General features: G+C 42.0%; 1 protein-coding gene across 1 annotated transcript in view; it reads left to right on the forward strand.

Annotated features, from left to right (window-relative positions):
• PRKX (protein kinase cAMP-dependent X-linked catalytic subunit) overlaps window positions 1-25442 on the forward strand; it is a 174119-nt gene that overhangs the window by 134911 nt on the left and 13766 nt on the right. The window contains exons 4-5 of the mRNA XM_068265622.1: window positions 12772-12891; window positions 20876-20971. Of these exons, the coding sequence (XP_068121723.1) occupies window positions 12772-12891; window positions 20876-20971 (216 nt within the window). The remainder of the gene's footprint in view (window positions 1-12771; window positions 12892-20875; window positions 20972-25442) is intronic.

Genomic DNA, 25442 nt, shown 5'->3' on the forward strand with positions numbered 1-25442 from the left:
GCTTTGCCGGAGGCGGCGCGGGGGCAAATGGGACACAGAGGCATGTTCTCTGCTCTGTGCCATGCCTCTGTGTCCTCTCCGCGCCACTCTCAGCCCCCCGTGCTGCGCTGTGACCCAAGCATCTACTGACATTGAGCTCATCGTTACATCATTATGGGAAAGGGATATCCCTTGCAGGAGAGGCACTCCTGATCCGACCAGCTACACTCCCCCAACCCCCAACAGTTTTGTTTTTTTTGTTTTTTTTGCTTTTTGAAAAAAATAATCTGGCTCTGCTACTTTTTAAAGGACCAGGTACAAGCAAAAAAAAAAATCTACTTACCTGGGGCTTCCTCCAGCCCTCGCCCTGCCACAGGTCTGGTATCCCGGCAGGTCGGCATCTTCTCTGCGAGCATGCAGCCGTGCGCACAACGCTCCAGGCCACGTGACCACGAGTGGTGTGGCCTGGCAAGGTTGGCATCTGCAACGGTGGGGATCTCGGGACACTGGAGCTGCGGCGAGATACAGATACTCTGCAAAAGGCTGAAGGAAGCTCCAGCTAAGTTGTTTTTTATTTTTTTTTATTTCGCTCACACCTGTTCTTTAAGAACGAATTAATACATCTACTGGTGGCCACACACTAGTCGATTTTTGTGTTCAGTTGAGCAGTACATTGAGTAGTTTTCTCGAATCAAATTATAATCGAATGCCAATGTGTAGGTCTGACCAATGTAAATCAATCAATATATGTCCGTTCGAAAAATTGATTTTTTTTTTATTTTTGTTTTGTTTCTGATAGCTCCTCAATGAGTTCTTTCATTTTGAGCATGCACAGAATAGAGTTGGCCTTATAACCTACTTCCTGTCACTTTTGATTGACAAGCCAAGCAGGAACACCCATTTTAATCCCTTGCTTCACTAGTGAGGCTCTGTTTTTGTGGATGTACTTGTTCATGTCACATAGGGTTGAACACTGGCTTGACAAAGGAAAGGCATACACCTTGCATATGAAACCTACAAACCCCCCCCCCCCCCCCCCCCCCCACACACACACACACACACACACACACACACACACACACACACACACACACACACACACACACACACACACACACACACACACACACACACACACACACACACACACACACCAGGCCAAGGCACACTAAAATCTTTTAGGCTTTGTTCACATCTAAATTCAAGATTGCAGATGCCAGAGGTTTTACATTTTTTGTGCGCGATTTTTTTTTTTTTTTTTTTTTTTGCGCCTCCCAGCGCTTACCTAAGCGCTGCAAGTCAGGAAGTGAACTCTTTTCACCCGGAAATGAAAAAATACAATGTATTTATTCATGAAAGCGTTGGGGAAATCTATATACAAAGCGTTTTTCCAAGCACCTTGCGATTTCCCTATACGTTCCATTGAGGCAAACCGCCCCAAAAATTGTACAGGCAGTGCTTTGGTGAGCGGATCAGAATCGAATCGCTCAGATGTGAACACTCTCATAGGCAATCATTGCACAAGCGTTTTTAGGGTGATTTTGAAAATCGGTGGCGCTTAAAATAATGCAAAAACGCCCTAGGTGTGAACAAGCCCTTATTCCAGTGTCACACTGGTGTGTGATGATGCAGTTTAATATGAAGCTTGTCAAACAAATGTACACAGTTTAGAAAAAACAGTTTTTTTTAGGATGGCTTTGGAAAAAACAATTCAAAGCATAAATTTGTCGTCTTAAAACAGAAGGTATTTGCGATAAATCGGGTTGACGTGAGTTTTGAGTTGTCCCTCAGTGCATCACCGCTGAATATGCAAATTGTCCCTTTGTTCCTGTAAGCTGAACACACCTGTTGTGGACCCAGTTGAACTGCACCCTGCCCATCAAGCCCCTTTCACGCTTGCACTGGAATCCTGCGTTGTTACCCATTTTACTGCAAGGGGCTGCAAAAGCAATGCAAGTCAATGGATCCTTGCACACTTAATGCGCGTTGACGGAAGCTGCCAATATGACACAAGGCCGGCAGCGCATTACTGCATGCACTGCACTTGATCCATGGAGCATGTTATAATGCAAGTCTATGGTAGTGTAAACAATGAAGTGGCAGAAGTCCCAGTGATGTACTTCCTGTCCAGCAGGAAGTTTGTCACTGAGTGCGCGGCGTGCCTGTGCAAATGACCCTGTCGGCGTGCTCTGCCTCAAGGTCATATGGTTGACTTCTGTTTTGGTGCGATGCAGCAAGAAATGTGTAAAACTGGTCTCAAGGAAACGTGCCCAACTGCGCCAAACAGGCAATGTGTGTCTGCTGGGAAAAGGGCTGAGGAGTCGGAGCAGTTTTGGGTACCTGGAGTTTGAGTCAGTGGTTTCTTAAACTGAGGAGTCGGATGATTTTTGTACCAAATCCACAACCCTGGTAAGTATTTGACTAAGGAGTCTGAGTTGAGGAGTCTGAGCCATTTATGGTACCTGGAGTTGGAGTCAGAGTTGGTGGTTTAACTGAAGATTTGGAGACTATTTTTGTACTGACTCCACAGCCCTGACTGTGAAGTGCACTTTTTCCTCTATTTTGTACGAAACACGTGTCAGGTAGGGTGCCAGAGGGTGTAAAGGCCCTGTGGTGTGGGTGCACTCCACTGACAAGGACTATGTCAGGGTAAACGCTACATACCGTAAGAACATAAAGAAATGGGGTGATGCATCTGTGGCTTGCATTACACCTACTTAATTACTGAACACATAAAACAAAAGATTACCACTGACTGGGTGAAACAAAACTATCCCAGAACATAACCGAATCAATTTTTTTTTCAAAAACAAATCTCTATGGGGCACAGCTTGACCAGTGAAAGGTCTTCATTTTTTCCTTGGCGTATTCCTTGGCATATTGGATAAATTGACATGTCAGGTGTCAGTCTAGCAAATGTTTTGGCTGTAGATTTATTTCCCCCACTGATGCCTAAGCCACGTAACTGTTCTTAAACAGGTAATTTGTTGTGAATCCTTTGTTTTATTCATTCACTACAATTTGATTAAAAAAAAAAAAATATGGTAGATATTTGAGAAACATATAAACTTGTTTCTGAAATTAGCTAGATGAACTGGTAAATTTTGCAACTAGGTTTAACTAAGGTGTAGTGATCAGTTCATTGTGAGCAAGAACACTGAATTACTGCTATCCAGGTTTTGATACATTACATACTTTACAGCAGTAAAGTAAGGTTTGGTTTATTTATTTTTTTCTCTTCTCCCCCCCCCCCCCCCCTCATCCCAGCCAGGAGAGCTAAATTAAACATCAATGCTGTATATGAAATACACCACACATTCCCTCAAACTTTTATGCTAAGCTTCATATTAAGTCACTAGCATGTAACACTGACACATGTAATCTTAACAGTAAATTGCTGTGGAATTTCTGGACTGTTCCACTATTTACAGAGGTTCCTTTTCTTGCCTTCCTCTTTCCATTAGAAAAAAACACATAAAAAAATGTCTGAGCTAAGAAGGCAAGTGTGTAGACCAGGAGTCCCTTTTAAGCTCAACACACACCATACAATCTTGGTTGTACAGATTTACCAAATCTATTTAGTATAAGGGCCAACAGATTGAAAATACCTTGAATGATTGATTGGATAAGCTCTTATACTACATGAAAGTGGTAAGATTGAACAATCAAGATTGTATGGTGTGTGTTGAGCCTTAGGTGTACGTGACATGGTAGTCAGACTCGCATTGCTTGTTTTAACAGTCCTTTCTCCAACTAAGCAATAACGGCTGTACACGCTTGCCTTCTTAACTGGGCCATTTGTTTATGTTCTTTCCTATGGAAGGGGGTGCCTAGTAAAATGGGTGTGAGAAAATGCCAATAGTTCATTTTACTGATGTTCTATCCCCAATGGTAGAATTTCAGCAAAATTCTACAATCTACAATAGTAGAATATTGGTCATTGTAGTGATATTCTACTATCTCCACTGTAAACTAATTCTCACATTAAAGCTAACCTCTCCCCACCTACTGCCCTTAATGCTAACCCCCCCCCCCCCCCCTCCATCTTCTTCTCATAACTCGAACCTTCTCTTATATATGTCTACTACAAACACCCATCCCCTACCCAAGCTTCTGTAACATTGCTAATTAAAGCAACTGTAAAGCGAAGGCGCAATTTACCTAAGATATAAATCCACTCAAATTGGATAGACTGAGTTTGGCTTCAGTGGTGCACTCCTGTGCCTGGTGCCGCCATAGCCGCTAATTGCATTGCAGCCTATGGTGGCACCCAAATTGCTTGTGCCAGGCTCAAGATACAATGACGCCTACATTTTTCATCCTGTCTGATCGATCCTTTCAATCAGTTTGATGATTACAGGTGTATCGAATCTGCAGGGGATCGAATAAGGAAATCAGTGAGTGTATGGGTACCTTAAATTAATGAGCCACCTGTAGTCCATATTATTCCATACAGAATCCTCTGAAGTACTGATAAAAGCTGTACAGTGAGACGATAATCATTCTTATATTTGTATATCGCTTTCCTCCTGTCGGACTCAGTGCTTGCGCTGCAGTCACTAGAGCGCGGAGCAGTGCTTTTCAGCGCTGCTAGATTTGGGCGCAGCCGGCGCCTCCATAGACTACAATAGGAATCATTCCTATTGCAGCGCTCAGTGAGTAACGTCGGCTCCGTCAGAAGACGGAGCTGAAATTGCTTAAAAACATAATAATTCGGCCTCCAGCAATCGCTGGAAGCCGAATTATTTCATTCCCCCACTATCCATGGCGGCCTGGAGGGGGAATAGTAATTAAATCGTCCCGGACTTGTGCAGAAGCAGGATCAGCCATATACCGCTGTATCCTGCGCCCAAGTCTACCGGCGCCGATTTCAAATGTACTCCTAGAGCGCACTCAGCAGGCAGTAGCAGTGCTAGGGAGTCTAGCCCAAGGACTCCTTACTGAATAGGTGCTGGCTTACTGAATAGGAAGAGCCAGGATTTGAACCCTGGTCAGTGTCAGAGGCAGAGCCCTTAACCATTACACTATGCAACCACAGAAGCAGGTTATTTAATTAGAAATCTTAACTATGTATATGCTGTGTGTAAGCACAACATAACATAAATTATCATTAAAAAGCCAAAGACAAAAAAAGTCGTCACAACTAGTTCTATGTTTGCACTCCATTAAAAAAAAATGTAATTCAGGCAACACTGGGTCAAGGTTAAATTTTAATCATAGACGTTACATATCCAGATGCAGAAGATCTAAACAATGTCCAGCCAATTCTGTAGGAAATATCGTAACATTTCAGGCGCAGTGGGCGCTGAGAACTTCATGTCTGTCTTGGTTTAAAAGTAAGATCTACAGTGCAAAGCATGAGAAAGTGATGATTGATTAAATGCAATGTCGACTGTTCATGCTTGTCATTTAGCACCATCTAGTGGCTACTTTAGGTAATGTAGCAGGTTTGTTTTTTTGTTTTTTGTTTTTCCTTAATTTTTTTTTTCACAGTTTATTGGAGAAGTGACTGACTTTTTTATGACACATATCATAATTACAGAGTTCTGTTGCATCAGCCGATGGTATTTGTAGCAAGTGTGGCCTTTTGGCAGCTTCCTCTCATTCTGTAACATCTGCATTGCCTCTGTAGAGAGTCAGGTTCGGCAGTTCTTGCTGACAGTGGTATAAAGACTGTGCTGCCTGCCAAGTAACTTCATAACTGAAGCATGTGCAGAATTTTCATATCCTAATAATATGCATGGCTCTAAAGGCAGCAGAACAATATGTAAATGTTAATGAAAAAAAAAAACATTTATATTTTATCAAAATATTTAAGATTGAACCCATTTTGTATGTTGCCTAAGAGCCGTATGTTTTAATATATGTCAATATTCAGTGATTTTGTCCTTGCGTGGTTCGGAAAACATTTATACTGAATGTATTTCTACTGTGGTAAAGATATAGCAGAAAATGCTGGGCTGCTTTATAGTACTCGCTATTTTGCTGTAATTTCTAATCGCTTGCAAAAAGCAAACCTCAGCAAAATTGATAATCACAAGACCCCTTTTATGCTCGTCTGATGTGATTGCCTGAGCGCAAAAGTCCTGTATGCAGCGTTTTGTTTCAGCATTTTTTCCTTGTGTTCCTTGCATCCAGTTGAAATCGCATTGCATTTGCGATTTGCAATTTTACAAAGCCCTAAATTGTTGTCAACAGTGTCTGCTTTACAGGTATACTGCTTTTATGCTGCATACACACGCAAGACTGAGGCAGCAGATAACCACCTCAGACAATCCGGAGTGTGTACAGCAGTCCCTGGCGAACGGGGATCAACTCAGCCATGCGGCGGCCAATTGCTATGTCCATGCCGAGTACTCCGTTGCCCCCACATAGCAACAGAATGCGTCATCCTGCATCTGTATAGCCTGACCTGGCCTGTTGTTGCCGAAGGGATTGGGTCTCGATCCCCGCCGGGCAACATCAGTCAGCCCGTGTGTACGAGACTTTGTAGAAAGTTGACCTTTGAAACTCTTGCCTCTTGATATGTAAATAAAATTGATGCCCAGTGTCTTTACCGTCACGTTTGTTTCCCAGTTGAGATAGATATATTGTGCATTAACCCCCCTCCAAGGTAACCTCTCCTTGTACTGGAGATCCTAATAAGCCAGTGACTGTACTCAGCAGTGCTTTAGCAAACCATCTCATGTTTGGGCAGCCTTCAATGCACCCACAAACACAGAATGCCCTGCAAGCTACTGTTATCATTTTAGGGAGGGAATCTGGTGTGGTGTGCAAGGCAGTAATGATAGAAAGGGAGTCCCTACACTGTAATTATTAGCCCCTTTTTAGAAGACAGTGCACTTTCTTCCAGGGCTGTGGAGTCTGAGTAGGAGCAATTTTGGGTATCTGGAGCCTGAGTAGGTGGTTTCAATAAACTGAGGAGTCGGATGATTTTTGAACCAGATCCATAGCCTTTGTAAAAATTAGACTAAGTAGTCTGGGCAATTTGGATTACCTGTTGTTGGAGTCGGTGGTTTCATAAACTGAGGAGTCTGAGTCGGATGATTTTTGTACCGACTCCACAGCCCTGCTTTCTTCTCGTGGTTGGACTTGATGGATGGATCTTATTTTATCCAAACTATGTAACAGACCAGTACTGTAGGACTGCATAAGGCAAAAAATGGAAAAATTGCAGAAAAAAAATAAGACAAAACTCAAAAAATCGAAAGCACAGAATCAAGCAAGCAGTAAAATGCATGAATAATTTGCATGGATAAGCTACCTTTTAACACACTTCCTGTTTTTGGTAGGTGGAAAGCTTAAGCAATTTTAATGCACACAATTTGCTTTTCTCATCAGAAAACAATTCTCAGGGAATCTGTTACTGAAGCTGTAAGAGTTTTTGAGTGAAAATGATGCAGACTTTCTTTCTTTATTAATCTGGTGTAATAATTTAACTGGAGTTGCCAATTTCCCAGCTTCATGCATCAGGCCTGTTGTCACAGAACCAAGCCACTTATCTGAGCTGTCAGCATCTGATGAAGCGGAATGTGATCACAATACACAATAGGTGTTTCTTCTCTGCCTTGTACAGAATTGCTTCTGGCCTGTTTTCTCGCTATCTCTGGCTAATATACGTTGTTGTTGGATTGTAGTGCTTGTCTGTCTCTGTCGTCTTGTGCAGTATTTACTTCTATGCTAATGAATATAATTTGTATGCATATTTGTTCCACTGTTTTACATCTATATGTATGCATAATAGGATTATTTCTGAGTATAAGCAGGATATTTTTTTTCATCTTTTAATATTGAGAGCAATAATCTTCTTCTAGTAGCCAAACAGTGCTCTTCTCTTTCTCTTGCCTGGCCAGTTCTTTTCAGATAACTTAAGTGTTGATTAATCTTACTATGGATTGTTGATGTACAGACTAACCAGCAAGCTCATGGTGAACCAGAACTCATTGGAGTGTGTGAGGGGCTACAAAGGTCCTAAAAGTAGTAGTGAATTTATGACTATGGTAGAGATTAGCTTGTGAGCCCCTGTAAAGCCCCATACACATGCTTGACTAATGCTAGGTACACACCATACAATTTTGTGTTAGATGGATGGTTCGATAGATAATTTCTGACATGTCCAATCTTATTTTCGATCGTTTTTCTGATCGATTTCTCATAGAAGTGAATGGAAATAAGAAAGGATAACCGAATCGGAAATCAATCAGATGGAAAATCGACCGAAAAATGCATAGTGTGTACCCAGCATAAAGTCAGCTGGTGCAGCTGATAAGGCGTGTGTACTGCGGTCCCTGGTGGATCAGCTTGGCTGAGCGGCAGCTAATGTCTTTGTGCACAACACTCCCCGGCACCCTGCATGAGGTCACACGCGCCCCTATATCCCACACACACTCGCACACAGACGCACACTCACTCGCATTTACCTGTGTAGCAACAGGATGCGTTGTCTGCTACCTTTTAAAGAGAATCTGTATTGTTAAAATCGCACAAAAGTAAACATACCAGTGCGTTAGGGGACATCTCCTATTACCCTCTGTCACAATTTTGCCGATCCCCGCCGCATTAAAAGTGGTTAAAAACAGTTTTAAAAAGTTTGTTTATAAACAAACAAAATGGCCACCAAAACAGGAAGTAGGTTGATGTACAGTATGTCCACACATAGAAAATACATCCATACACAATCAGGCTGTATACACCCTTCCTTTTGTATCTCAAGAGATCATTGTGTGTTTCTTTCCCCCTTCTGCTCTCATGCACTGAAGTTTCAGGCTGCTCTTTTCTTCTTGCAAACAGCTTTGCCCTTGTCTGTAATCCTCAGTATGTGAAAGCCCAGCCAGCTCAGAGGACGATTTATCCAGCTTGTAAAAGATAAGAGAGAATCTGCCATAATCTAAATAACACACAGGCAGTGTGCAGAGAGGGGCCTGGAGGGGGGAGATTCATCACAGAACCACAACACTGAAGAACTTGGCAGCCTTCCAGACACAGGCTGACAAGTCTGACAAGGGAAAGATACATTGATTTATTACAGAGACTGTTATAGTAGAAAATGCTGCAGTAAGCCAGAACACATTAGAATAGCTTTTGGAACTTGTAGGATGATAAAAAACAGGATGCAATTTTTGTTACGGAGTCTCTTTAAAGAGGAACTCCAGTGAAAATAATTTAATATAAAAAAGGTGCTTAATTTTTACAATAATTATGTATACATGATTTAGTCAGAGTTTGCTCATTGTAAAATCTTTCCTCTCCCAGATTCACATTCTGACATGTATTACATGGTGACATTGTTACTGTGGGCAGATTATGTAGCTGTTCTGGCTTTAACAGACAGCTGTAAACAGCCATTTCCTGTGTGTGTCATTGTTACATTGTGGCAGTTTGCCCAGAGTACCGTATGGTACCAGAGCCTCTTGTGGGAGGGGTTTCAGCACAAAATCAGTCATACAGCGCCCCCTGATGGTCTGTTTGTGAAAATCATTATATTTTTCATGTAAAAGTGGGTATCAGCTACTGATTGGGATAAAGTTCAATTCTTGGTCGGAGTTTCTTTTTAAGGAAGGTGTGGTGGCACATTTAACTGCCTCTTAACTGGTAGGCAGTTGCTGTCTGCACTACTTCATGGACTGCATTTGAGCAGCCCTGGCAAATGCACAAGGGTAGTGCTGAATCTGGCAAGGCTACTAGTGTGAATGGTGACCTACTGCATACATCTTTAATGTATGGGTAAAGGTGTTTTTATGTTAAAATTCTTTTGCCATATTGCTCCTTGGAACATGGATGCCGCATAGACCACAGTAGTGGGGTTCAGTGGACAGTTTGGGTGCTGAATATTTCCAAAGGGCAGCGGAGATAGCGGTGATGGGGTAAGTTACAGAATGCTAGTCTGTAGGTTTTGATTAGTGCTAGGAATGGGTAGGAATGCCTGTGTTTTGCTATATCAGAGTGCATGCTATATGCGTTTAACTAAAATCTTTTTCACAATGCACTGCTATAGAAAAAAACGCATACCAACGCATTAAGTGTAAAAGGGCCCTTAGTGTTAGGAATTGATTAAGGGAGGGTTAGTGTGAAAGGAAGGTTTGGTAAAGGTAACGTTTAGGTAAAGTGATAATGGAATATCTGTAAAAGTACCAATATATTATTATTGTAATTAGCCAGCTTCCAATAGCAGAACATTGGCAGCATTTCCGGTATTCTACTGGTGGCTTCTCCGGCACCCTTTTGGTATGTGTATGGTTTTTGGGTACCTAATCCTAACCTCTCCACTAACACTAACCACATCCTGACTCTTGACATCCCTTTTAATCCTTTTCCTGATGCCCAACCTTAATCTCCTAAGCAGAGTAACAAAAACTAACTTCCCCAAACCTGCCAGAAATGTAATTTGTGCCCCAATCTAGCCCTCTATACTAAAATCTAGACATTGGCCTCGATTCATAAAAGTGTGTGCGGTTAATGAAATCCGTGCGGGAAAACTCTGCGCATGGTATTTCACACTTCTGGGTGGTCATTCATAAAATTTTGTCAGTTGCGATAACAGAGCGGAGATCTCCCGCTGTAGGCTGGCGGAAGGCATGCGTAAACGTAGGAAGCTGCCGGAGTCCCTCCGTGCGCTGCTCTCTGTGCTGCTGCTTGGGAGGTCTGTCCCAAATCCAAATCCAAAAAAGCTTTATTGGCAGGACCAAATACATTTAGCATTGCCAAAGCAAAACATTAACATGGGGGGGGGGGGGATTGTGGGAATAAGGGAAGGATAAAGGGGGTTGGGGTATATAGTCCATAGGTGTGTGGAGGATGTAAGGGACAGCATGGGGGACTGGGATATACAGTCCATAGGGGGGTATTGGGGGGAATACAGTCCATGTGGTATCATGTTCCTCTCAGTTGGTGGCAGGCTGTGACATATCGGGCAGCTATTTGCACGGTTGTTTCCTCCTCCCCCAGTAGGATGTAGAGTTTCCTCTCCATCTGTGGAGGTAAAATCCTGGATGTGGGCGGAGAGTCTCTGGAAGTGGGCGGTCCTCACAGGTGCGTATTTGCTGCAGTGTAGCAGGAAGTGGGCCTCATCCTCCAAGACCTCCTGGTCGCATTGTCTGCACAGTCTCTCCTCCCGGGGCTTCCATGTCTGTCTGTGCCGCCCTGTCTCTATCTCCAGGCTGTGGGCACTCAGACGGTACAAACTCAAGACCTGTCTGTCTTTGTGGTGATGTAGCCTCCCCAGATATGGAGCCATTGTGTACTCCCTCTGTAGTGATTGATAGACAGCGAGTTTCTTGGAATTCTTTATGTCACTTCTCCATTCCTCTATGTATTGTTCCTTGCAGCTTTCTATAGTCTGTTTTATTTGGGCTTTTGTCAGCCTGTGTTGTTGGCCTTGGCTGGGCTGGCTGCTGATGCTTTGCTTGAGAGCGCGTGGTACGGCCTCGCCCCCCTGGCTCAGTGAGGCTTTATGGTGGTAAGTGCTGGGGTTGCTGCTCTGTATATGCGCCCAGTATGAGAGCGCCCTCTGCTGGATAGTAAGCCATAGTGGGAACCTGCCTAGCTCTGCCCGGCAAGCTGAGTTTGAAGTGCTTCGATGGACTTGGGGGAGATACTTGCAGAACTCTAGATGGAAGATTTCTGTTGGGCTGGAGTCCCATTTTGAATGGTCAGGGTAGGTGACCGGGCCCCATACCTCACTGCTATAGAGCAGGATTGGGGTGATGATGCTGTCGAATATCTTTGCCCACACTCTCACTGGTGGTTTTAGGTGGTAAAGCTGTCTTCTGATGGCATAAAATGTTCTGCAGGCTTTGTCTTTCAGGGCCTGTACTGCTGGTTTAAAGCTTCCTGAATGGGTGATCTCCAGCCCCAGGTAGGTGTAGCTGTTAGTGGACACCAGTGGGGAGCCATTTAATATAAATGAGGAGGTGGGGGTTTTATTTACATTCTTCCTCTGGAACACCATCACTTTTGTCTTCTTTGGGTTGATTGGCAGTGCCCATGTGGTACAGAAAGTCTCCAATACTGACAGGCTGTCCTGTAGTCCTTTCTCTGTTGGGGAGAGCAGCACAAGGTCATCTGCATACAGCAGGAACTTCACCTCACGGTCATGCAGGAGGAGGCCTGGAGCTGGGGAGGATTCCAGGGCTACAGCCAGTTGGTTAATGTATATGTTAAAGAGTGTTGGGCTCAGACTGCAGCCCTGCCTGACTCCTCGACCCTGCTTGAAGAACGCACTTCTCTTCCCATCTACTTTCACACTGCATTGGTCCCATTCACTTGCATGTATTCCGCATGCCTATCGCTACATCCCGAGGTAGCGGTAATCCCCGGCCGCATACCACTTGCGGTGATTTTTATGAATGGGCATTTTGTTACTTTTATTAACATAATCACTGCACAAGGCGGTGATTTATCGCTCTGCTCGCGAATGTCGGCTTTTCATGCGGAAACAGCCTTTATGAATACACATTTTGCTTAGTTGTCGGTAAAGTCATCTGTTTTCAGCATTTCCGCATGCGGGAATGCTTTATGAATCGAGGCCATTGTGTGCTTAATTCTCTTACATCTATTCTGCAATATGAATGCTGCTTGTTTTTTTTTTTTTTTTTTTTTTTCCTCCAGTTGTGATTTTTTAATTTCACATACTGTAAATTCCTTTTTAATTTCCTGATTCTAGGGTGTCTATAAATTATCTTTATTATCACTGACACTATATTGCACCATAATCTTTTATAGTGCTGTATATGCATATTATAATAACATTAAATTGATTTGCTGCATTATTTACTTTACTCATTTGTATTGTAGGACATGGACACTTTGTGGAACGCCGGAGTACCTTGCGCCTGAAGTCATTCAGAGTAAAGGGCATGGAAGAGCAGTGGACTGGTGGGCTTTAGGCATTCTAATATTTGAAATGTTATCTGGGTAAGTGTTTTTAGTCATCAAAGTTGAAATGCAAGTTTGGCCTCACCAAAGCAACATTGCGATGTTCCCAAGCACCCCACTATGTCAACCAGTACTTTACATTTTACCTTTTCATTTTGTTTTTAGATTGTGGCTGTGCTGTGTTTACATTCAGTGGCTAAGAAGCTGTTTGTGTTGTGTAGTAAAAGTATTAGATCATTTAATCATTTGTCTGTAGCACTCCTTCTGCTCTCCATGTGACTTGTGTAGTGTAAGGCCACATACACACATCAGACCATAGGCCACATACACACATCAGACCATAGTCTTTTGAAAATGAAAGATCACAGACCAATCTTACCACCCTTCCTGTAGTATGAGAGCCATACTCTACACAGTCTTTTCTATGGAGCTGAAATCCACATCAGAAAAAAATCTTTGCAAGATGCTGCACACACAGATGCTGTACACATGCAACAGATCAGTATCTGCAAAAGATCTGTTCCTGCCAAAAATCCATTCATGCAAATTGCAATGTTAGTCTATGAGATCTGCAGATCATCATACACACATGATTTAACTGACATTCATCTGCAGATCAGATCCACCAGGATGGATTTTCAGATCTGCAGATGATTGCTTGATCTGCAGATGAATGTCAGTTAAATCATGTGTGTATGATGATCTGCAGATCTCATAGACTATCATTGCAATTTGCAGGAATGGATTTTTGGCAGGAACAGATCTTTTGCAGATACTGATCTTTTGTGTCTGTACAGCATCTGTGTGTGCAGCATCTTGCAAAGATTTTTTCCTGATGTGGAGATTAGCTCCATAGAAAAGACTGTGTAGAGTATAGCTCTCATACTACATGAAGGGTGGTAAGATTGGTCTGTGATCTTTCATTTTCCAAAGACTATGGTCTGATGTGTGTATGAGCCTATAGTCTTTTGAAAATGAAAGATCACAGACCAATTTTACCCCCTTCCATGTAGTATGAGAGCCATACCATCACAGTCTTTTCTATGGAGCTGAACTCCTCATCAGAAAAAAATCTTTGCAAGATGCTGCACACAAAGATGCTGTACAGACACAAAAGATCAGTATCTGCAAAAGATCCGTTCCTGCAAATTGCATTCATAGTCTATGAGATCTGCAGATCATCATACACACCTTGTTTAACTGACATTCATCTGCAGATCAGAAAATCATCTGCAGATCTGAAAATCCATCCTGGTGGATCTAAACTGCAGATGAATGTCTGTTAAACAAGGTGTGTATGATGATCTGCAGATCTCATAGACTATGAATGCATTTTGCAGGAACGGATCTTTTGCAGGAACGGATCTTTCGCAGGAACGGATCTTTTGCAGGAACGGATCTTTTGCAGGAACGGATCTTTTGCAGGAACGGATCTTTTGCAGGAACGGATCTTTTGAATGTCTACAGCATCTGTGTGTGCAGCATCTTGCAAAGATTTCTGTCTGATGGGGAGTTCGGCTCCATAGAATAGACTGTGAAGGTATGGCTCTCATACTACATGGAAGGGGGTAAAATTGGTCTGTGATCTTTCATTTTCCAAAGACTTTGGTCTGATGTGTGTATGAGCCTTTAGTGTGCATATTCAGCAAAGTAAATTATTTCCTCTACAGCACCAGTTGCTTGTGATCTAGCATACGGCTAATCTGGTAGGATTTTTGACAGACAAATGCATGCATTGTCCAGGGTCTATGGCTAAAAGTATTAGAGGCAGGAGATTAGGACGACTGCCAGGCAAACGGTATTGTTTAAAATTAAATGAATATGTCATCATCTATATCCCTCTCACTTCAGATGTGGTGACTTGCATTCGAATTCTGTTCGGTTTGTGCTTAATTTTTCTAAAAGTATTCTGTTTTATAGTCCTGCATTTCAAGTCCTTTCAAATGGTAATTTGAATGGATAATGGAGACCAAATGCTATTCAAATGCAAGTGAATGAAATGTAAACAACCATGTTTACATGCCAATAGAGAGACACACAGAGGCAGCTGAGGGATGGTTTTGTATGTGACTGCAGAAGGGAAAAAGCTGCACAGGATGGTTGAAGTAAGCTGTATACTTAATGAGAGGGATATGTAGGCTGCCATATTTATTTCCTTTTTAAGCAGTACGGGTTGACTGGCTATCCTGCTAAACCTCTGCCTCTAATACTTTTAGCCATAGACCCTGAGCAAGCATGCAACAGATCAGGAGTTTCTGACATTATTGTCAAATCTGATAAGATTAGCTGCATGCTCTTTTCTGGTGGTATTTAAACACTTCTGCAGCCAAATAGATCAAGGCTGCCAGGCAACTGATATTGTTTTCTAAAGAAGCCTCCATCTTCTTACTTCAGTTAGTTACTTTAACTACAGAGCAGGAAAAAGATTTCTTTCCACAACTGGACAACTGGTTAATTTTAATTCCCAAGCCAATGCTTACTGGTTTCTTGCCCAGTTGAATGTAGACACAGCATTGCTGTTCAGACAAGCCCTATGAGTGCTTCCAAACCGAAAGGATATTTAGAATGTTCAGTATCGAAAATTCAGTATGATCATCTCTATATGTATAAATGACTAGCAAATCCTTTTTTAGATTGCTCACTCTCTACCTAATCCCAAGCCGCCATTCTCTCAAACATCTTATTTATTGCATACCTACAATTAAAATAGTGTCAACAGTGTACTTCTACCTCAAAATCTAACGATGTAAATCTAATAACATTTAGGGCCTGAGCCCACTAACGCAGTTGTGCGCAGTTGTGTCCGCTTCTGTCTGCTTTTCAGCATCTGTAACATTGATGTGTTGCTGAAAAGCGGACACAAATGCGCACAACTGCGTTAGGCCCTGAATTAGTCACAATAGGGATATAGGAAGTTAAAAAATACAAAAAGATAAGGGTTGATGCACATTTTGTGTATCGACAGGAAGCATTTGCTAGGCAAAAGCTGTCTTTTGCCTTAACCCCCCTGGCGTTACAATTAATTCGCCAGGGGGGCATATTTTTTCTTTTTTAAATCCTGTAGCTAGCCTAGCGCTAACTACATGATAGTCGCTGAGCAGCGGCACCCCCCGCCACCTCCGATCGCCTCCGGCGATCAGGCCCATCAGTAAATCCCGTTCTAAACGGGATTTCCATTAGGGCTTCCCCCATCGCCATAGCGACGTGCGTAATGGCTTCATCGATGTCGTGACGTCAGAGGGAGTCCCGATCCACCCCTCAGTGCTGCCTGGCACTGATTGGCCAGGCTGTGCAGGGGTCTCGGCGGGGGCACCCTCTAACGCGGCGAGCGGCGGCGAATCGATGAGTTCAGGCGGCTAGCAAAGTGCTAGCTGGGTGCAACAAAAAAAATTATGTAAATCGGCCCAGGGGGGCCTGAGCAATCCTCCTGCGCGGCATAGCCCGAGCTCAGCTCTGGATTACCGATAAGGAGGTTAATAGACAACTGAAGGGAGAGGAATACAGAACCTGCCATCTTCATCCCTTTATAAATCATGCCAGTTGCCTGATTTTTCTTTTAAATTTTTTTTTTTTTGCTAATGCTCTGCCTCTAATACTTTGGCCTCAATTCACTAAGCTTATCTCCTGTCTTTAATAACGTTTCTAGAGTGATCACCATGGTGATGAGGCATGTCATATTCTGGAAACCTTTTACCTCAGGCAAACCTAAAGTTAAAGGCCCATACACATATGGGATTTTTCCAAACGATGGGTCGTTTGAACGTCCCGTCGTTCAATCGTCCGCACGCCAAATCGGGCGTGTGTACAGACTGTCGTTCGGGTGATAAGACTGGTGAGCGATCCGCCGGGTCTTATCACCCGAACGACAGTCTGTACACACGCCCGATTTGGCGTGCAGACGACTGAACGACGGGACGTTCAAACAACCCGTCATTCGGAAAAATCCCACGTGTGTATGGGCCTTCACTCTTCTTTCTTTAAGTTAACTCTTCAAATCTTAAAATAACTCCAGAATTCTAAAGTTAAAGGGATACTGTAGGGGGGTCGGGGGAAAATGAGCTGAACTTACCCGGGGCTTCTAATGGTCCCCTGCAGACATCCTGTGTTGGCGCAGCCACTCCCCAATGCTCCGGCCCCGCCTCCGGTTCACTTCTGTAATTTCTGACTTTAAAGTCAGAAAACCACTGCGCCTGCGTTGCCGTGTCCTCGCTCCCGCTGATGTCACCAGGAGTGTACTGCGCAGACACAGACCATACTGGGCCTGCGCTGTGCGCTCTTGATGACATCAGCGGGATCGAGGACACGGCAACGCAGGCGCAGTGGTTTTCTGACTTTAAAGTCAGAAATTCCAGAAGTTTTCCGGAGGCGGGGCCGGAGCATCGGTGAGTGGCTGCGCAGGCACAGGATGTCTGTGGGGGACTATTAGAAGCCCCGGGTAAGTTCAGCTCATTTTTCCCCGACCCCCCTACAGTATCCCTTTAAAGACAGGCTGTTAATTAACTGCATGTGAAAATAACTACAGAGGAGGTAACTTAAGGAATGAAGCGATAAGAGAACTCTCTCACTGTGTGGTGGCAAGTTTTCTCTTGCCTTATTACCTCCAGCATGATCTTAGTGAATTGAGGCCTTTGTCACTTGTCCAGAATAAGCATGCAAATCAGATGCATTGGTTCTGGTCTGACTTCATTGATTATATGCTTGTTGTAGGCATGTGACTCAACAACAAGTTGAGTCACAACCTCAGCATGGCAGCCAGACAACTGTCATTGTTTATAAGGGAATGAAGATGGCAGTCTCTACATTGCTCTTACTTCAGGTTTCAACAACAACCAATGAACTTCTAATGGTGGGGCCTATCACACATTTAAATGAGAGGGATCATGTAAGGAAAAGTTCTGCGCAAGGAGTGAGATGCGTCATACAAGGAAGTGATGGCATGTCATCATTGCAGTTAATTCTGTTGCTATCTTACACATTACTGAATGTTGCTCAGTAGCTGTAGGAAGCTACTGACACTTGAAGCGAGAGTATTATGGAGGCTTCCATATTTATTTACTTTTTAACAATGCAAATTGCCTGGCTGTCCCGCTGATCCTCTAATATGTTCATAGACCCTGAACAAGCATGCAGATCAGATGCTTCTGACTAAAGTCAGATACCCAGAGTCCACCTGAAAACGTCTTCTGTCATGCCGCCCCTACATTATGGAACTCCTTACCTCAGCAGATCAGGAAAGCTCTATCTTGTAATGAAAACCCACCTGTTCAGTTTGGCATTTGTAAAAATATAATTTTATCCTCTGTGTTAATACTTCATCCTACTACCAATTACTGAAACTGAGAGAGCCTAAGAAATTTGAGTCCTGTGGGAGAAAAGTACTGTAGAAATGTTATTGTTGTTATTGTAAAGTCTAACTGTATTAGACACAGGCTTGTTTCAGGTGTGTGATTCAGACATTGCTGCAAATGGTATTGTTTAAAAGAAAAGATAGGGCAGCCACAATATGTTTTTCACTTCAGGTGTACTTTAATAAGATTTCAATTTAGTTTAGTCTTATCCTATATAATAAAATGCAAGTATGCCTGCGTCAGTCCTTGTGTCATTGCTTTGCGCTACTGCGCGTGTCAAGCACTGACAGCCACTGGGACAGGACGCAGGGTGGGCCGAGCAGGCGGACGTGTGTGCGTGCGGCGGACGGGTGCGCACACTGACTGGTGGCGGTTTGAAGAGACCTAGAGCCCGTTTTTAAACGGGCTTAGGTCAACTAGTCAATTATAAAATGATTGCCATTTTTAGATCATCGTATTTTTTCTGAAAAAGATCAGCTTTTTATACTGCGCCACACTTCCTTAAAGGCTCTTTCAACATTTTACAATAGTGGTGAAACAGTTTTAAATAGTTTTGTTACAATATTGGTTATTTAAGCGTGTTTTTGTATGTACTGACAAGAATGAATGCATTAATACAGTGTAATGAGATGGTTGAACTGCAGTTGGTGTTTTGAAACACTAGGTGGCAGAGATTACCTGCCAAACTAAATATAACTTCTCTGAAAAATTGTTGTTCTAACCTCGCTTGCACACATGTAGTAGAATTGGACATCAGAAGTAAGATGATTTAATGTTTCTTGTTCACCCTGCTTGATAATCTAGCAAGCTGTGTCCTGTAGTGCAACTACCATTTGTTTATGCAGAAATAATGTAATTGTAAAACTTTTGCAGACCATACACAAACATAAACTACCGTATACACTAAAAAAAGTTATGAACCTGTAATTAAACAGAATGCAATTATCTGCAAATCATTTAAACCTTACATTTAATTTAAAATAGTACATTGTTAAAATAGCAATAGTGAGAGTGAAACCTATTGTTTGGTTTGTTTTTTTAATATGATCATTTTGAATTTGATGCTGGCATCGACCAACAGCAATTTTATAAATCCACAGTTAGTACATCTTCATTGCACTTCCTCACAGTGTTATGTGAAGAAGGTGTCGGCCCATCATATGTTACTTCTGCTCAGAGCCTGGACAAGGTCCTCCAGCAGCTGAGGCTGAGACACCAAAGTGCCCCCCTCCATCCATCCATCCCTCCCTCCCACCTCATCCGTCACACACTGATTGCTATTAGACTAAGAGGCACCCCAGGGCCCCCAACACCTTAATCTCTAGTTATCTGGCTTGCAGTCACTCCCTTTTCTTATGGAATGATAGCTGAGTGAGTTGTCCACCCCCTCCTACACTGCGCCCTGAGGCTGGTTCCTCTCTGCCTCGGCCCGACCCTGCTTCTGCTGTAATTTTACTCCAGAAATGAGAAGTTATCTCGCGTCCAAGGCCAGTTACAAGGTTCCCACAAACAACGCCTTCGTGACATGGCTATAAAACATTTTGGATCTAAGATTTATGTACAAAGTGATTTGGCTGTAATAGTGTACTGGTTAAGGGCTCTGCCTCTGACAAACGGGAGCAGCGTTCGAATCTTGGCTCTTCCTGTTCAATAAGCCAGCACCTGTTCAGTAAGGAGACCTTGGGCAAGACTCCCTAACACTGCTACTGCCTACTAAGGATGCCCTAGTGGCTGCAGCTCTGACACTTTGAGTCTGCCAGGAGAAATAAATATTTTGAGTCTTATCTTCATCTTGATTGGCTGGAATAATATTTTCTAGCGACTACAACTTCCCTCTTGATGAGCAGACACTAATTACCTCTCCCTCCATCCATGGAAGAAAATGGAACCCTTTATCAAGCTGAATTGAATGGTCCTACCTAGTGACAGTTCAGCATGTGTATATGATTGCCCTTGCCTCCATGTCTCTTTCTGGTCATGACACCTTGTGCACTGCACATTCCAGCTGGTTAACATAATAAAATCCATTCTTATAGGTTATCTAGCCTGTGAATATATGACTAATCTCAGCACTCCTCTTGTCATAATTATAAGTTATATATGGAAAAAGATTAAGCTGTAAGTCAACTAACAGTACCTGGAAAAGATTAAATCAGGTAGCTTTCTCAAAACAGATGTATTTACATTGAAATTCTGTGGTACATAACTAGTCATAACTTACTGTAGCAGACATCAATACATCATCTTCCATGCAGCATTGAGGCCGTTTCCTTCAGGTCTGCCCATGGAATGTAGGCAGTGAGCTCTCCCACACAGCAAACTATATTATCTACAGTAGGAGTTGTTTTATAACCTCACTTCATCATACAAAGTCACATATATCAACGTTCTTTGAGGCTCACACTAGTGTCAGGCTGTTATCCCATGAGATAAATTGAATAAGGCCATATAGTAGTATTCATAATGTTTTAGTAACATTTATTGCCTGACTGAACTATCTCTAATTCTTTAAGGACATAAGTCATTATTCCACCAAGCTCCTTATGTATGTGGTGTGTGTTTATCATGCTTGAGCTTGACAATTGTGTACTTGCATGTGCAGTGTAAAGTACGGTAAGTCTGGGTGCATTTATTGTGTCTATTTATGTACTGATGTGAACTTATTCTGTTTCTAGGTTTCCTCCATTTTTTGATGACAATCCCTTTGGAATATATCAGAAAATTTTGGCTGGGAAGATAGATTTCCCAAGGCATCTAGATCTATATGTAAAGTAAGTTCCACTTTCAGATTAATTTCAAGTACCCTGAAGCACCCCGTTCCTGATGCCTTAAAGGATACCCGAAGTGACATGAGATAGACATGTGTATGTACAGTGTCTAGCACATAAATAACTATGCTGTGTTCCTTTTTTTCTTTCTCTGCCTGAAAGAGTTAAATATCAGGTATGTAAGTTGCTGACTCAGTCCTGACTCAGACAGGAAGTGACTACAGTGTGACCCTCACTGATAAGAAATCCCCCTTTTTATCTCTTTCTTGCTCTCAGAAGCCATTTTCTGCTAGGAAAGTGTGTCATAGTTGGAATTTCTTATCAGTGAGGGTCACACTGTAGTCACTTCCTGTCTGAGTCAGGACTGAATCAGCCACTTAAATACCTGATATTTAACTCTTTCAGACAGAGAGAAAAAAAGGAACATCACGTAGTTATTTGTGTGCTAGGCACTATACATACCCATGTCTATCTCATTATGTCACTTCGGGTATCCTTTAACTTAACCTTCCACCCCCATCAACTCCAAGCCCCCTCCCACCCCCCCCCCCACCCCCTGAACCCCTTTAAAAAAAAAAAGTTACTACCGTATATACTCGCATACAAGCCGAATTTTTGAGGGGCCAAAAGATGGGGGGTCGGCTTGTATGCGAGTCGTGGGTGGTGGTGTGTATATTACAAGTCAACAGTGTGTATATTACAAGTCAAGGACATTATAAGTATAGTGGCAGTAAGCAATGTGAGAATTGTTCATTTACAGTTCTGTGCTGATTACTATCAAGTCCTAGCAGCTCTAACGTGGTTCAGCATTAAGTATGGCTACCGCTTGAGGAAAAAAGCTGTTCCTGTGTCTGGAGGTTTTGGTAGCGATTGACCGGAATCTTACTCCTGAAGGCATGCACTGGAAGATGGAGTGAGCTGGGTGAGAAGGGCACTTAACTGGCTATACTGGGCACTGTACTGGGCACTATACTGGCTATACTGGGCACTTTACTGGCTATACTGGGCACTTTACTGGCTATACTGGGCACTATACTAGCTATACTGGAACACACTAGGGGGATCACGCTCCTGCACCAATCCAGCATTTCCTACCCCCGGCTTATATGGGGGGTCAATCATTTTCTCCTGGTTTTTCAAGTAAAAGTTGGGGGGTCGGCTTATATGCGAGTATATACGGTACATTAACTGTAATATACACTGATATTAAATATATATTTTACTGGGCACCCACATTTCTGCTTGGGTGTCTGATTGCAACTATTAGTGCCCAAACTGTCCATTTACTGCAGGGGGCCAAATTTCCTGCCTTCAACCACTCCTCCCTGTCCTGAACACTTTCCCCACCAGCTATTTTATGCTGTAAATGATTGTAAATCTTAAAAGTAAAATAAGGCTGTGGATGATCAATCTCTACAGTGTTTAAAATTCAAAAAAAATACTGTAGTTTTGTATACGTAAACGTCTTAGTTTTGATTCCTGGGACAATCTTTCACAATAATTTGGGTGAAAACTTTCAGGTGTCCCCGATATCTTCTGCAACCGGTAAAACTGGAGAATCCTTATCCAACACTTGCAAACTGTGCAGTAGGAGAGCCTTCTGCTCATCCTCTCCTCTCTGTAGCTATGAGATCAACATTATTCTAATGTGCTCTAATCATATTTGTTCTGTATATTTATTAGAATTATAAAGAGTCTCAATGCAATAAATAGAATAAATGTTGTATAGATGAAAAATAATAATGCAACACCAAATGTTCTGAAAGAAAATCAAACCATCTATAATACAAATACCAAAATGGTGTGTAATTAAACAAACTGCAACTGTCCATAAAATACATTATCCATTGAAAAGTACGGTATGTCTTTGTAGAAGCCTCCGTGTTCGGAATAGACAAAATATACATTTGCTTAGCATTTATTTCCGTAACACAGATAAGTTAAAATGATCAATTCTATCTCAGTTTGAATAAAAAGGATTTGATACAAGTACTAGGATATTGTATTGTAGAATATGTGAAAAAATGTATTAACTGTGGTTGCTGAGGACATGCCATGCTCATTTTTGAAACTATAATTAGGCAAAATTGTACAGAACAACACAAATAGACATGATGACAAAACTGAACAGTTGCAAACACAAATGGAGAAGCAAGCAAGTAAATAAGTTTATGCTACTTATCTCTGAAAACATGCGGTAGGTGTCTATCACAGACTTGCGTTCACATCCAGTCACCCTGGCCACTCAGTTAAAGCGGATCTGAGATGAAAAAGTAACTATAACAAGTAACTTGTCTATATATCTTATCTAAAGTTTAGATAGTTTACACAGCAAATCTAGCTGCAAACAGCATAACAAGTTTGATTATTTAATGCTGTGATACAATGAGGGCAGCCATGTTCTGTTTGTCACAGGCTGAGAGCTGGAGATGCTATCGGTTTGCCTGTGGAAAAGTCAGATGTAGCTTGGTTAGATGGATCAGCAGTCTGTGAACTGCCCACTCACCTCTCCCTATCCTTTCAGGACCCCAGTAGGAATACTGATATGTGTCATATTCCTGCCATTTTAGCCAGCTACTTCTTCTGGATGGCCAATCTGCTTTCTTATACCTGTACTAATGTTTTAGCAGGTAAATCTTGCTTTCCTTACCCCCTTCTCCTAGGCACTGTCAGGGTTAAGACAGGTTTTATTTCTAATATTCACATTTTGTTTTTCCTCGGAAAAAGTGATGGTGATATAATGTCCGGAAGGTAATTCTGTTCTTGATTACGAAGCATTACTGCATCTATAATGTTTAAGGCAGGAAAAACAATTGAAGGTGTTATTTTACTACACCTTTAGTTTGTTTAAATCCCTTTAGAATGTGTACTTTACTTGGAGGCTTTTGTGCCTGGTATGCTGCCAGTATGTAGCAATATGACAGAGTTCCTGAACCCAGATAATAAGTACAGCGCATTACTGTAGATCATGACTGTAAAAACTACAAATCAATAACATCACTTGCAGAATAGATCTGGTTTGAATTTTCTTTCTTTACTAATGATTGGAGGGATGCCTCCTGGGTATTTTTTGGTGGGAAATAATCGCAAACATTATGGAAGCAGGCAGTGGATGAAATTATGTGTGCCCGGGTCATTGCATAAACGCAATGGGTTAGTGGTTCAGCTTCTCATCACTATAGGTCAGAACGACGTGTATTTATCCTTTTGTTAAATACAGAAACTGTTCTTCTGTTTCCATCCACTGATTACACTTGCAAAGAAGAAATATATCATTATGTAATCATTGTACAGTATGGTTATTTACAGTAGAATATGCATGCAGAGTACATGTGGCTGGCATATCTGTGCAGGGGGCTTGTCCACATATTACAGTCTTAATTCTTGTTTATGCATTCACTTGGAGCATTTATTACATTCCTAAATCCAAGCAAACTTAAATTGCTGTTTAAAGAGACCCGGTAGTGAGTGTGATATGGAGACAGGAATATTTATTTGCGTTTGAAGTAGAGTTGAACACAAAATTTGCTCTAAAAGATAAGCCAGACCACATAAAAGACCACTATCACGAAAAATCGTAAACATTTAAAATACATGTAAACGCATACAAATAAGAAGTATGTTTCTTTCTGAGTAAAATGAGCCATAAATGACTTTTTTTTTCCCAATGTTGCTGTCAATTACAGTAGGTAGTAGAAATCTGACAGAACTCCTCATGGGGGATTCTCAGGGTTTTGTTTATTTTAAAAAGCAGTTAGTGAAGGGCAGTTGCTCTGCCCAACTGCCAAAAATGTGTGCAAACAGGTAGGGGGGCGGTCTGCTTCTTTATATAAATCCTTTTCAGGGATTGTCCCTTTAGAAATAATAAAAGCCTTGCAGAGAATCCCCTATGAAGAGATGGACTAGTCCAAAACCTGTTGGTTCTGTCAGATTTCTACTGCTTGCTGTAAGTGACAGCAAAATAGGAGAAAAGTCATTTATGGCTAATTTTTCTCTGCAAGAAACATTCTTCTTATTTGTACGTGTTTACATGTATTTTACATTTTGCAATTTTCAAGATAGTGGTCCTTTTAAAGGACACCCGCGGTGAAATTAAACTAATGACATAAACAATTGTATCTATACTTCTCCTAAATATGACTTTTTTTAAATATTCCACAGTTTTATTTTATATTTAAATCTACTTTTTAAATGTTTACGCTTTTATTGTTTTTGCTCAATGACACATTAATTGAAGTATGCCAGACCTAACATCTATGAACTATTGATCCTTTTTATCCCTTTCCTGCTCTCAGAAGCCATTTCTGCTAGGCAAGATTTTTATAGTTGTCATTTCTTATCTGTGAGGGTCACATTGTAGTCTTACCCAGTCCTGACTCAGACAGAAACTGCCACTTACATACCTGATGATTAACTCTTTCAGGCACAGAAAGGAAAAAAAAGGAACGCCGCATAGTTTGTGTGCTAGGCACTG

Source organism: Hyperolius riggenbachi, chromosome 2 (genome assembly GCF_040937935.1).
Source record: "Hyperolius riggenbachi isolate aHypRig1 chromosome 2, aHypRig1.pri, whole genome shotgun sequence".
Lineage (NCBI taxonomy): Eukaryota > Metazoa > Chordata > Amphibia > Anura > Hyperoliidae > Hyperolius > Hyperolius riggenbachi.